Source organism: Bos grunniens, chromosome 18 (genome assembly GCF_055505025.1).
Source record: "Bos grunniens cultivar Pamir isolate PY7600 chromosome 18, Bosgru_T2T1.0, whole genome shotgun sequence".
Lineage (NCBI taxonomy): Eukaryota > Metazoa > Chordata > Mammalia > Artiodactyla > Bovidae > Bos > Bos grunniens.
The window spans coordinates 10,812,908-10,826,355 of record NC_141182.1 but is presented as its reverse complement, the minus strand read 5'-3'; the positions used below and the strand labels follow the sequence as shown (position 1 = coordinate 10,826,355).

General features: G+C 55.8%; 2 protein-coding genes and 1 long non-coding RNA gene across 21 annotated transcripts in view; 1 reads left to right on the top strand and 2 right to left on the bottom strand.

Annotated features, from left to right (window-relative positions):
• Positions 1-13,448, top strand: part of MEAK7 (MTOR associated protein MEAK7) — a 34,518-nt gene that overhangs the window by 19,694 nt on the left and 1,376 nt on the right. For 4 of the 7 annotated variants that reach the window (XM_086350137.1, XM_086350136.1, XM_086350135.1 and 1 more), the window contains 3 exons: positions 960-1,078; positions 2,557-2,736; positions 3,220-4,388. In XM_086350137.1, the coding sequence (XP_086206263.1) occupies positions 960-1,078; positions 2,557-2,736; positions 3,220-3,333 (413 nt within the window). In that variant the 3' untranslated portion in view covers positions 3,334-4,388. Of the gene's footprint in view, positions 1-959; positions 1,079-2,556; positions 2,737-3,219; positions 4,389-8,710; positions 8,907-9,612; positions 9,807-10,621; positions 10,717-11,059; positions 11,979-12,246; positions 13,418-13,448 lie in introns of those variants that run through there. The other 3 variants (XR_015145311.1, XR_015145310.1, XM_086350138.1) reach the window with 3 other exon arrangements.
• LOC147353027 (uncharacterized) lies at positions 3,763-8,690 on the bottom strand. Its single transcript, XR_015145312.1, has 2 exons — positions 6,525-8,690; positions 3,763-6,316 (listed from the first exon to the last, which is right to left on the bottom strand). It is a non-coding gene; the product is annotated as an uncharacterized LOC147353027 (long non-coding RNA).
• ATP2C2 (ATPase secretory pathway Ca2+ transporting 2) overlaps positions 9,660-13,448 on the bottom strand; it is a 100,230-nt gene continuing 96,441 nt past the window's right edge. For 6 of the 13 annotated variants that reach the window (XM_086350126.1, XM_086350125.1, XM_086350127.1 and 3 more), the window contains 3 exons: positions 11,860-11,958; positions 11,630-11,771; positions 9,660-10,042 (listed from right to left, as the gene is read on the bottom strand). In XM_086350126.1, the coding sequence (XP_086206252.1) occupies positions 9,924-10,042; positions 11,630-11,771; positions 11,860-11,958 (360 nt within the window). In that variant the 3' untranslated portion in view covers positions 9,660-9,923. Of the gene's footprint in view, positions 10,043-11,629; positions 11,959-13,448 lie in introns of all 13 variants that reach the window. The other 7 variants (XM_086350123.1, XM_086350130.1, XM_086350121.1 and 4 more) reach the window with 2 other exon arrangements.

Sequence of the window (13,448 nt, the reverse complement as noted above, 5' to 3'; positions counted from 1 at the left end):
CGTCTCCATCTCAGGCTGTCCTTCCTGGTTTCAGAGGAGCTGAGTCCCTGTGGAGGCCCCTGGGGTCCATCTGGAGGGGAGGCTTGAGCATCGCGGGTCCTGACTCTGCCTGTGCAGGCCCGCCTGCCACCCAGGGCCATCCTCCTAAGGCCTCCTGGGGCTCAATGCCTGCCTCGTGTCCGCCCTCCGCATTCGGGCTCCCTGCTTGCTTCCTGGAGCTTCCTTCCCCAGTGCCTGAGCTGGGTCCTTTGTGAGGTGCCCTCACACTGTCACCGGGGTGGGGCAGTGCTTCTGGCGAAGATCCCACGGCTGTGGGGCACATCCCTGGTTCCCACCTAGCTGGGAGCTCCCCGGGGTGGGGGTGTGTGCCCTCCGTCACCACCCCGCAGTGAGTGCATGGGGGTGGGAAAGGAGTCTGAGGTGGAGAGCTCCACGTTTCTGGAGCTCTGATTGCACCTCGCTGAGTGCAGCATGTCCACGCCTGTGCCCAGGTGAAAGTGGAGGGTCACCTCTCCCTGGGTGCGCCCCCCTCCCCAGCAAGCTGCACCTGCAGGCATCCTCTGTTCTCTGAATGGCACACTTGAGGCTGTGCGGGTGCCCAGTCGGGGCCCGCAGTGACCGCCTGCCCTTTGTGGCCACGCGGAGACAAGGCTGCTCTTTCTGACTCGGAGGCAGGGCGGTGTCACCAGCAGGCAGACACCACATTCCTTTCTGGAGGTCACCCTCGCCTCCCAGCCGCAGCTCATCCTATGGGCCCCGGGCAGCCGTGGGTCTGGGATCCGCCTGCTGGTCTGAGGGCTCTGCCCCTACATGTGGGACCTCCCCAACCCCTGCACACCAAGGACCCCGATAAGCTCCTCCAGCTCGGCCCTCTGAGCGGGCCTGTTTGCGTTTCCTGCTCTTCCCCGTGCCCGGCTGCGGTGGGTGATCCGGCTTCTTTGTGCTCTGCTCACTTTCAGGGGACGACAGGTGCTTCCTGTTCTCCGTCTCCCCCCGCATGGCCGTGTACACCTGCACGGGCTACAACGACCACTACATGTACCTGAATCAAGGGCAGCAGACCATCCCCAATGGCCTGGTGAGGATGGGGGCGGGGGGCGGGGCGCGGCCCCCGCAGTGCCATCCACCCCTGGGCGACAGCCCCGGCCCCGACGTGCCCCGGGGCACGCGCCTACTCATCGGGCAGCGTGTGGTGTCCAGTCCATCCTGCCCGGATCTCGGGGTGGTGACACCGGGAGCGACAGCCAGGACCGACCTTCTCCCTTGGAAAAAAACAGGGCCTCTGTTGGGGTGTTTCTGCGCTTTGTGTGCGAACGACGGGTTCCGCCCGTTTCCTGGTCATCAGGTGGTTGGTCTGTGGCCTTTGTGGCTGGCGACGCCGCCCTGGAACTCGTGCCAGGGGCGGGGCTAGGCTCTCTGGACCCGTCAAGCTGGACTCAGCCGCAGGAAGAAGTGGGCAGTGCTGAAGCCCACAGGTGACGGTGGGGGACGTGGGGACAGGGCTGGGCGAGGAGCTGGGATGGGCACCCGCACAGATGCTTATCTTGGGTGCAAGAGGTGTCTCCCGGCAGCCCCAGCCTCCTTCTCTTCCCCGCTGCTTAGTGAAAAGCATCTCTTTGGGAAATTTCCAGTCCTGACTTTGTAGCACTGAGGGGCGGGGAAGGTGGGTCCACCTCATCGGTGTGGAACGGGCCCCGAGCTCCTCCCCGGTTCTCTCTGGGGCTCCCTCAGGCCCCCCTATGGCCCAAGACGCCTTCTGAAAGGGCACTTTAGTGTCGACAGGGGCGAGGGTCTTGGCCTCAGGGGGTCAGTAGTCGGCTGGCGGGGAGAGGCGGCCCCTGAGTGCGGCTGGAGACTGCCCTGGTCCCTTGCTCAGTGTTAACTCCGTGCCCGAGGGCCCCGGGGTAGAGGCGGGGGTGGAGGTGGCACCCAGAGAAGGGGACCAGAGAGGTTGAACAGCGGTTCTGTTCCCACCAGTCTCTCGCCTAGAGCCGGATAGCGTCCTCCTTTGCCCCTGCATGCCTGCTCCAGCACAGGGGCCTGGGGCCTGGGGCCTGGCCACGGGTTTCCCAGCCGCGAGCGCTGGGTGGAGCTCTCCCCTCGTGTTATGGACTGCAGCCTCTGGGTCTGGTCGTCTGCATTCTTTTGTCCTCTGTTGCCCCTTGCATTTCCTTTTAAGATATTTTATTTGTTTGGCTGCGCTGGGTCTTCAGTTGTGGGGGCGAACTGAGCTGTGGTGTGTGGGATCTAGCTCCCTGACCACGGATGGAACCCAGCCCCAGCCCCGCACTGAGAGTGCAGAGTCAGCCTCTGGACCACCAGGGAGGTCCTGACTTGTGTTTCCTGCCAGTGCAGCCCTGTGAGAAAGAGCCGCTGGGTGGGACTCAGGACACCTGGATGAGTGTTCTAGGCACCTGCAGTGGGATCCTTCAGTTGTACCAATACCTATTATTTCACAGTTTAAAAAAAAAAGAAGAAAGTTGCATTCGCTTCCGCATGCCCTTGTGGCCTGAGGGCTGGGGTGGGCCTCGGGGTCTGATGCGCCTCCCCCCGCAGGGCATGGGAGGACAGCACGGTTACTTTGGGCTGTGGATCGACGTCGATTTCGGGAAAGGACACAGCAAGGCCAAGCCCACGTGCACCACGTACGGCAGCCCTCAGCTGTCGGCCCAGGAGGACTTCCAGTTCCAGAAGATGGAGGTGTGGGCGGTGGGAGAGGCCCCAAAGGCAGAGTCGGTGAGTCTGGGGCGCTTCTCCCCTCTCTCAGTTTGATCCCTTGCACACCTTTCACACCCCACGTGGAGATGGTTTTTCCCAGACTTGTTTCCAGCAGCCATCGCTGGCCAGAGGAATGCCTGTGGGTGCACAGCTGGGCGGAGAGTCCTTTTGGGATCCGTGGGGGGTCTTCTAAAAGAACCACCCCAGGGAGGTGGGGTCCCAGATGGATGGGGGCTCCTTTGCAGGCTGAGGAGGGTCTGGGGTCCCTTCCGAGTCCAAGGTTTAACAATGAGTTGTTGGCCTCCTTGCACCGCGTCACCTCCCAGCGATGGCCTCCCAGGGTTGGGGGGACACAGTGGGGGCGGGGCCATAGCCCCTGCCTCCTGCATTTCCCTTGTGGCATCAATAGGGCCCCGCATCTGCTCTGAGAAACGTGCCAGCGGTGGGACGTCACCGGCTGGTTCTGGTCGCTGAACACACCCCTCCTTCCTTCTTCCCAAGGTCAGGAAAACCAGGAGCATTCTGGACATTGACCCTGAGGCTCGGGCCCTGCTGGAAGCCAGTGGGCGGGGCCGCCACAGCGAAGGGCTCCGGGAGGTCCCCGATGAGCCGTGATGACGTGATGACGGCTGGCGCGGGCCACCCTGGAGCTGGAACGCAGCCTGCCGACCCTCCCGTGTCCCGTGGAGGCCTGACTTTGGTCCAGAGTGTGCGGGTCATGTCCCGGCGGTCCCGGCGGTGCCCAGTCCGCACAGAGTATAGTTCCTCTGTTGCCATATGTCCGTCGGTGGGGGTGTCTCCCTCTGGAATCCTGAGCATACAGCTAGCAACCTGATCCTTAGACTTGGCTCGTCCCTAGGGATGAAATCCAAAGAGGACGCTGAGATGTTGAGACTGGCTGGAACTGCCATCTTTGGGGACTGGAGTTCTTGCAGTGGTGAAGGGGGAAGTTTCCACTCGCTGGGGGTCACTGGGCCTCTGCTCAGGCCCCCCAGTTAAGAGCCTTGAGGCTCTGTTTCTTCTTGTCAAGGGCAGAGGTGCTCAGCTGGGAATTCCTGTGCTTTGGGGAGTAGCTTCCTCTGATACGGAATTTCTATATTTCTAAAAAAAAAAAAAAGCGTTAGCAGAGTACTAATGGGGGAAATAGCAGGAGATGTTGAAGGTGACAGTGACCTGGGTCTTCAGTAAGGTTGGATGTCGGCCTTTCTCAGCTGTTTTAGGTGGGTCTGTGCTCGGAGCGCATGGGAAACCAGGAGGTGAGCAGAGCAGCAGAGTGGCGGTCCTGCTTCTGATGTAAATGTGGGCACACTCAGGGCCGAGAGTCATGCTGATACACGTGTGGCCTGTCGCAGGAGCTGGGGGCGAGCAACTCGACAGGACCGGCCTGGCTCCTGGCCTTCCAGCATCACCCCATGCTGCCCCCCAGGGGATGGTGTGTACCTCGGCCTTGTGGACTTGCCGTAAACAATGACCTTGCCATGCTAGCGGAGATGTGGGTGGGCTGGGCCCCGTCCAGTCCAGCCCCGTCCCTCGGGGGTGGCTCATAGAACCTGACCCACTGAGACTCGAGCTCAGGGGTGTTGCAGGCTCGGCCCTAAGACACCTGCCTCTGTCTTCCCCTGCTCCATGCTGTCCTGCAGATCTGACAATAAATGCTGCCTTATTCTCGAGTCAGCCCCGATTATAAGCCACAGTGAAGTGAGCTGTGTGCACTTGTGGGCTTTGCGTTTTCTACAGGAGGCTCATGAGACCTGCTGCTGAGCCCCAAGCAGAAGGCCTTGCAAACAGGCCTTCACAAGGAAACGCATGCTCGCGACAGTGACACGCATGCTCCGTCCTGATTGACTTTCCTTATAAAACGGCCAGTTTTAACAGCTTCTCAGGTGCATTCTGTGGCTTCGTGACTGATGGGAAGCAGACACAGGATGTTAGGATCCTCAGATATCCTCACCATAATCTGAAGAATTAGGCCCTGAGTCTTCAGTCTGTTACAGATCTTTTATAAAAATGCAGTGGAATAATACCTCGCTAATATTAAAAGGTCCATTCAATACCATTTACTGTCTGTGGCTGTCAGAGAGGCTGGAGGTGTCCGGGCCTGTATTTTCCTGCTTTGTGCCTCTTCTCACAAGAGTGCAGTTCATGCCCAGGGGCCTGATGGTTTCCCAGGACAGCTCAGCTATAGGACAGGAGCAGGTGCCCGGCCCAGGCACTTGGTAACCCGGGCGATGTGCCCTTGTGGAGGGCACGTGGGCGTGGGGCAGCCGTGGGACCACATGAGCTGAGGGCCTGAGCGCACTGACCGGTGACCGGAGGAACCACGCCCCTCCTGGGCCTGGGAAACCCGCAGTGCTAGTTTTAACACATGAGGAATTTGTTCTTTGATAAAAGGGGGATAAAAGCTCGGGTTCTAAGGGAGGCAGTCTCCCTCCCTTATCAGGAGACAGATCAGGGTCCCTGAAGGTGTTGGAAGGAAGGGCTGAAAAGTGCTCTGTGTTAAGTTTTTAACACATGGCTTTTAAACAACTTTTTAAACAACTTTTCAAAGCATGGCTGTTGTTAACTTTTTTCCCACCAGTTATTTTTCGGAAAATTTTTTCTTTCTATTGAAGGAAGGATGCTTTAAATTCTCTGCTGCTGCTAAATCGCTTCAGGCGTTTCCGACTCTGTGCGATCCCATAGACGGTAGCCCGCCAGGCTCCGCCGTCCCTGGGATCCTCCAGGCAAGAACACTGGAGTGGGTTGCCGTTTCCTCCTCCAATGCACGAAAGTGAAAAGTGAAAGTGAAGTCGCTCAGTCGTGTCCGACTCTGTGGGACCCCATAGATGGCAGCCCACCAGGCTCCGCCGTCCCAGGGATCCTCCAGGCAAGAACACTGGAGTGGGTTGCCGTTTCCTCCTCCAGGGCTTAAATTCTCTAGTGCTTTACACTTTTCAAAAAGTCTCACACGTGATTTTGTAACCCCGTAATTTTTCCCCACCCCCTGTATTGCCCCTCTCCACTGGTAACCCCTAGTTTGTTCTCTGTATTTGTGAGCCTGCGGCTTTTTTGTTTGATTCGGTAGTTTGTTTCTTAGATTTCACGTATAAGCGATTCCAGACCGTATCCATCTTTGTCTGACTTCACACTGCCCTCCAGGTCCATCCGTGTTGCTGCAAATGGCAGAACCTCATGGGTTTTTAAGGGCTGAGTGTATTCCATGACACACACACATCACATCTTCTTTATCCATTCATCTGTTGATGGACCCACTGTACTTTTTGATTAAAAGATTAGCTCATGCATACATGGCAAAAGAGGTCAAAATGCAAGAGTGTGACCTGAATGCTAAGTCTAACCCCTGTGCCCCTCTAGCCTTTTCTTCCCTAGAGGTAAAGTGTTACACACCCTGGTCTGTCCCTCACCTTTTTTGGGGTAGAAATGCCTCTGTATCTCCCCCTTTGTTCTCCCCACCTGTGTGACGTCCCGTGAGATGGATGCCCCATTCTTTGTGGCGCTCAACCACCCCCGGCTTGGGAATGGTCTGTCTGTAACTGTTCGCCACTGGAGGGAACATAGTTGATGCTCGTCTTTCTGTGGTTCTGTCTGGAGGATGCACCTTTCTTTTTTTTTTTTTTTTAATTCGGCCCGGACCCCCGAGGCCCGGGCGGGCTGCGGCGCCGGCGGCCCGCGGATCTCGCGAAGCCGCGCTCGCGTCGCGCTCTCGGCCCTGCCGCGCGGGCCCCGCCGGCCGCGCCGCTCGCTCCCGGGCTGCGCTCGCCGGCGCTCCTGGCCGCCGCGGAGACAATGGAGGGCCGAGGATGCACCTTTCAAAGCCACGTTACTGGATCAAAAGGTACATGCTTTTTTATCTAGATATTAACAAACAACACACCTCTTTCAAGCTCAGTTTATACTTTTCTTTCAAGCTCAGTTTATACTTTTGAGACCTGGAGTGCCCATGGCCGTGTTTTCACCAACTATTAAAATTTAGTTTATGTGTACCTGCTGCTCAAAAACCGTTTTCTTCTACTACTGTTGTGCTTTCTAGTCCTCCTCCTAAATCTTTGCTCCATCCAAAATGTATTTCCTTTTTTAAAATTTTTTATTCTCTTTAACATTTTTTTTTCCTTTATATTGAACTATAATTGATTTAGAGTGTTGTTAGTTTTAGACATACAGCAAAGTGATTCAGTTTTATGATAAAAAGATGTAAAAGCTATTTCTGTTACTACCTTTTTTTTTTCCTTTCAAATGCTTGATTCTGTCTGATCTTTGGTAGCACTTTGACTACATCTGAAATGTTTGATAGGGGACTTTCCTGGCCATCCAGTGGTTAAAACTCCATGGTTCCCCTGAAGGAACATAGGTGTGACCCTGGTCGGGGCAGTAAGGTCCACATGCCAGGAGACGCAGCCCGAATGCTACCATCATGATGGTATTTTCACAATGGCACTAAATGCTGATGCACGTAGGCAGAACCGACACCAGCTGATGCTGCTGCTTCCTCCCGAAGAACAGGAACACCCAGGTTTGCTGTGTACATTTGTCACCGATGACTGAACACTGGGAGGCTCTCAACCTAGTTTTGTACCCAGTTACCTTGCTGCATTCTTTTATCCAGTGGTTCTCGACCTTGAGCCCACGTCAGAATCACCTACAGTCCCCGCTACCTTTTTTTTTTTAACAGAATAGTCAAAATTTTATTTTTTCTTAAAAAGACATGTTTATGTAGATAGGAAAATGTCTGGAAGGTATATAAAAATATACCAAGATCTTAACGCGTTACTTCTTCACGATGGAATGAAGTGACAGTTTTCTTCTCTGCGTGTGCGCTTAGTCGCTCAGTTGAGCCCGACTCTCGTGTGACCAATTGGACTGTAGCCTGCAAGGCTCCTCTGTCCGTGGAATTCTCCCAGGCAAGAATACTGGAGTGGGTTGCCCTTTCCTTCTCCAGGGGATCTTCCCGACCCAGGGATGAAATTCGAGTCTCCTGCACTGCAGGCGGATCCTTCACCTGCCGAGCCGTCGGGGATATATCTTCTCTATAATAGGAAATATTATATATCTCCAGAAACCATACTGCCTTTCCTCCTGCCCCCACACCCCAACCCTGCTGCCTGGAGAACTGTCCCTTGTTCCTTTGTACCACTTGATAGAATTCTAGGCATACAGTTAGACACAAACACAATAAATTTTATTGTTATCATTTTATCAGTTATAATTTCTAAGTCACCAAGAGTTAAGGTACTGTAATGAAGTGACTTGGCCAGGATCACACAACTAATTAAGGGGGGTGTGTGTGTGTGTGTGTGTTGTGTGTTAGTCGCTCAGTTGTGTCCGACTCTGTGACCCCATGGACTCCTCTGGCCATAGGGTTAATCAGAGTGAAATCTAGGGTTCATACTCCTAGTCTTCTTTCTTTTGAAAAAACTTTCATTTACATTTAAACACTTTTATAATAAAAAGAGGGAATATAATTCACCCCCAGAGTTTAGTAGTTCTGGGTAGGGATCTGAGAGTTGACATCGCTAATAAATTCCCAAGTGATGCTGCCATGGCTGGTGTGGGGAACCATACATTGAGAACCACTGCTGGTCATTGCTTCTGTTTATCCATGAATTCTCTGCAGGCCTGCAGCTATTAGGATCTTTTTTTTTTTTTTTTGTCTGAAAAAAATATTTTGCCTTAATTTTCAAAGGATTGTTTTTGCTTTTTTTTTAAAGATATTTTGACATTTTCCCCCAGCACTGTAAAGCATCTTTCTATTATGTCTTGGCTGTGTGACTTCTCTTTTTTCCCTCCAGCTTTCCTGAGATATAACTGACATACAAGACTGTTCAGTTTAAAGTGCACACTGTGCTGATCGCACCTAGTAGGACGGCATACCTGGAAATAAGGATAATTTCCCTTCCTTTCTGATTTCTAGCCCTTTCTTTTTTTCTCTTGGTATTAGAGAATTCTTTCTGAATTTTATTAATAATGATACACCCTTCTCTTTCTTGACCTGAAGTGATCTCAGGTGACCTCAGCCTGCAGTGGCTTGAAGCAGGGTTCTGGTTCCCAGCCAGCGATAGAGGTCAGGTTGCGGCAGTGAGAGAGTGGAAGCCTAGTCCCCAGACCAGTGGTCAGGGACAGGGCAGTGCCAACTGCTGCCCAAGCCTCTGGCCTGCCCTGGAGACGTCGGTCTCACCAGCCCCAACAACCAGGTGAGCTAATTAATTACTTAACACAAATGTCCTTCTCTCTTTCTCTGCTCTCCTGTGGTTTGATTTCTCTGGAAAACCCTGAGGGAGGGGGAGGTTACAGCTGTGGCCGCGTTGCATGGCAGGTGGAGTTCCGTTTCTGGTTCCCCGTGGTCGGTTCTGCCTGGCCACAGATCTCCCTGCCATCTTTCAGCTGCAGGGGTGGACGTGTGTTGAGAGCAGTCTTGGGGCCTCGCCTGGCGTTCCAGTGGTTGGGACTCCACACTTCCACTGCAGGGGGCATGGGTTCCATCGCTCTGAGGGAACTAAGATCCCGTATGCCGCACAGTGTGGCCAAAAAAAGAAAACCCACCACCAACAAAACCAGTCTTGGGGCTCAGGCTGTGGGAAGTCCTGGTTCTGGGGGGAGAGGCCATGCCCTGCTCAGCTTCAGAAGCCCAGGCCCTCTTTGCTGAGGCCGCTCAGGCCGTGACCGGCTCTCGCCATGTGCTCCGGGGTCACGAACACGAGGCTGTGAGTTCCCCACTTGGCCACTTGTAGGTAAGCGCAGATTAAAGCCAACAGAATGATCATCGGGCCCCTGGCATCACCCTTAAAGACAGCCAGAGCCTCCATTTTGTGGGTGAGGAGACGGGCAGAGTGACCAGAAGCCCAGACCCTGCCCCTGCTCCTCCGTCCCCACCCCCCACCCCTTGTCCCCTCCTACCAGGGGCTGCGCGGTACCAAGCTATGGCACAAATACAGAGCCAGACGCGGTTCATAAAAATCACCATCATTTAATAAATAGTGCTGGCTCCTCATGGATCGTCCCAGGGCCCGGCAGCACGGAGCGGCGGATGCACACAGGGACCGAGGACTCAGGGCTGGGCCTGCACGCCCCACCGGCTCCCCAGGAACAGCCAGGTGAGCGGACCCGACACTGGCGTGTCCTCAGGCACGTCTCGGAAGGGACGGGGCAGGCGGAGGGCCACAGTCACATAAAAATAGAGATTTAGGGACCTTCCCACGGGTCAGGGTCCACTATACATCTTCCTGGGGGGTCTGGGCTTTCTGGGCTCTGCAGCAGAACTTTTCACATAGCTTGAAGAGCTCTGACAAGATGAACACAGACGAGGCCAATCCGGTTAAAAGCAATAAATCTACCAACAGACAAAAAGAGAAAAAGGTCAGAGAGTGCACGGCATACCCTCTGGTCCCTAGCCCCTCGATGCCCAGCACTGGCACAATGCCCGGCATGGCCATGGAGCTCTGTCCTCTAGTTTTGGGCAGTTGCAGACAGAGGTGAGGGGCCAGGACCCAGGAGCTGAGGGCCAGACTGTCCATGCCCACCGAGGGGGCAGAGATCTCTCCAACCTGGGATGCAGAACACTGCAGAGCCAGCTCCACCAGGACCTACTGGTCTGTGCAGGCGGCTCTGATCTGGGCTTCCCTGGTGGCTCAGCGGTAAAGAATCTGCCTGCAGTGCAGGAGATGTGGGCCGGGAAGATCCCCTGGAAAAGGAAATGGCAACCCACTCCCATATTCCTGCCTGGAAAAATCCCATGGACAGAGGAGCCTGGAGGGCTACAGTCCATGGGTTGCAAAGAGTTGGGCACGACTGAGCGACTAAACAACAGAGCCGGGCAGCAGGCCTGCCAACTTCGGCTGTGAAGAGAGCCCTCCTGGGGCAGACGTCCCAGGCCGTGGCTCCCAGTCCAGCCCCACCCCGACTCATCCAGGTGGCCTGGCCCCCGAGCCTCTGCGTGGCTCCCTGTTGTCGAGGATTCGTGACAGCCGTGGTGCCTGGCACAGACCTCGCACTTCTTTAGACGAGGTAAGCTGATGGAATTCCCAGTGGATGGAAACAGCTGTAAAAACATTGTTTTTTTCTTTTGTCTGCACTCCCAGTGACCCTGCTTTTTAGATTTCGGGGAAGAAAAAGCTGAGAGTCCCCAAGTATTTAGCATCCTTGTCTCCACCACCTCAGACACAACCAATGGTTTTATGGTCCTCAGATCCTGGGCAGGGCCGGCAGTCTCACCAGCCCCCTTGCCCGCTGGGATCTGAGGTCCCCAGTGGAAGGCTGGGCCGGTGGTCACCCCGGAGCCCTCCCCGCACAGGCTCTGCTCACTGCCGCTCCCCAGGCCTCTTCCTCCCTCTCTGTTCCCGCCCGTCAGTGTTTCAGGCACAGGAGGCCCAGTCACCCTGCACAGCTTTCACGGAAAGATGGTGGGGCTGCCAGAAGCCTGGGGAGGACGCAGGGGAGCACGCCCGGGGCTCCGCCCGGGGCAGGTGTGCTTGGGACCTGGAGGGCCGCAGTCTCTACGTGTGGCCTTCTCAGCAGGAACTGCCGGCCGGCACAGTCCGATCTCCAGGTAAGCAGGGTCCCTGTCACACAGGCCCCATTACAGCCCCCAGCAGGCTGACACACTCCTAGGCCCAGGCAGCATGTCAGAGGCTGAGCCAGCATAGACCGTGGTCCATCCGGCTGCCCCGGGGCCTCCTGTCCCGGGATGGGGAGGGGTGTGGCCAGGGTGTTGTGACCCCTCTGCCCTCCCCTGACTCCCAGCAGGGGCTCCAGCCCCTGAGTCTCGCGCCTTCTCCACACCTGCGTGGCGTCCCCCCCATCCTGCCCGGTGCTCAAGTTCAGGCATGAGCCCAGTCCCCTGGGGACAGGATGGCCCCTCGAGGGGACTTCACGCCCCGGGCAGGCAGTGAGGACAGCCCCCATGAGCCCTCAGACTCACCCAGCGCCCCTAGGCTCTCTGTCTGGAAGACCCTCTGCAGGGGCGGCGTGTAAATGACAGCCAGCTGTCCCAGGATGGAGCCGAGCACAGAGTAGAGGAACGTGCGGTTCCGGAGGAAGCCGATCTCGAAGATCAGCTTGGTCTGTGGGGGAGAAGGGCATAGTCAGCGCACGAGAGCCGCTGGAGCACTGGGTCCGGGAGGCTGCGATCCCGTCCTGCCGGGGGCTCACCTGGGAGCGGCAGGTCAAGGCGTTGAAGAGGTCGAAGAACACGAAGCAGGTGAAGGCCATGGTTGTGGTGCGCGGGGTGCTTGCCCTGTCCTCGGGCATCTGGAACACGAGTGCGCGGGGTGAGGAGGTGTGAGGGAGACGGGGGACCCCTCTCTCGGGACCACTGTGTTAGAACCTGCGCCTGGCTGAGCGCCTGGGCTGGACAAAGGTGGGGCCTCTCCACCTTCCTGAGCTCAGGATGCAGGAAGGAGGCAATCTGCACCTCTTGGGGTGGGATGGGGGCACGCTCGAGAAAAGCTGAGAAGTGGGGGTGATCCAGCGTCCCGGCCAGCCCCTCTCCTGCACCCAGGGTGCCTGCCTCACACGCCTGCCCGATTCTCTACCTAGGTCACTGGCGCTCTCAGCACAGGGGTGCCTGAACCTGCGGGGCCACAGAAAGGTGACCCATGGAAAGACCCCCCTGCCTACAGAGGAGAAAAGACAGTCTCTTCAGACTGGATGGCTATAGGTAAGAGAGTGAAATCAGAACATTCTCTAACACCACACACAGAGATCAACTCAAAATGGATTAAAGATGTAAATGTAAGACTGGATACTGTAAAAATCCGAGAGGAGAACAGGAAAAACACTTGACATAAACCACAGCAACACTTTCTCTGATGCTCCTCAATGGAAGTAACAACGGAAATAAACACGTGGGGCCTCAGTAAACTTGCTTCAGAGTGCGAAATGTAACACAGCAGGGGCTTTTGTGAGTTTGACGTCCCGGAAGGAAGGGCCCGCACCTGGAAGCTTTGGCAGCTGCTGGCCCAGGCCTCCCAGGGCTGGCTGACCCTCAGGCCCAGCAGACCTCGGTCCAAAAGGTAAGTCTGTTGCTTCGTAAAGCCAGTTTAGTGTCCTTGACCCACCTCATTCCTGCTGAGATGCAAGAGGCGTCGTTGCCTGGATGAATAGAGGGTTGCTTTCCAGCCCTGAGACCCTGAGTCAAAGAGCTTGAAGTTTTTCCCATGTGTTTTTAATTGGAGGGTAATTGCTGAACAGTGTTGATTTCTGCCGTACAGCGCCGTGAATCGGCCATGAGTAGGCACATGCTGCCTCCCTCCTGCACCACCATCCTACCTGTCTAGGTCATCACAGAGCTGAGCTCCCTGAGCTACGCTGCAGCGTCCCACTACATGTCTGTCTGACACCGGTAAAGTGGATGTTTTAGTGCTGCTTCCAAGAGCTGGATTCTCACGGAACATTTCTCTGAGGACTTTTCCAGTTGTCCTTGATATTTCTATGCAATGAGGAGTGTCCAGTTTTCAAGTCTCCACAGCTACTTCTGGGGACTTGGCCCCATCTCTGGGATTTGAATGGGACTCATGGCCCATCTTCCTGTCTTAGAAGCTTACAGTGATCTCTGCTCCCCTTGGGGACTCCTCTCTTGCCTTACAGTTTGCCGCTTAGAGTGGAGGCTCAGCAGGCAGGGTGATGGTGCTGCCAGTTCTTTCTGGACCTCTGGCAAAAGGGAGTGACTGGGAAGACCACCGCTCCCCACCAAGGCTGGGTGTTCTTGGTGCGTGCTGCCCACAGCCCTCCACTGTGCT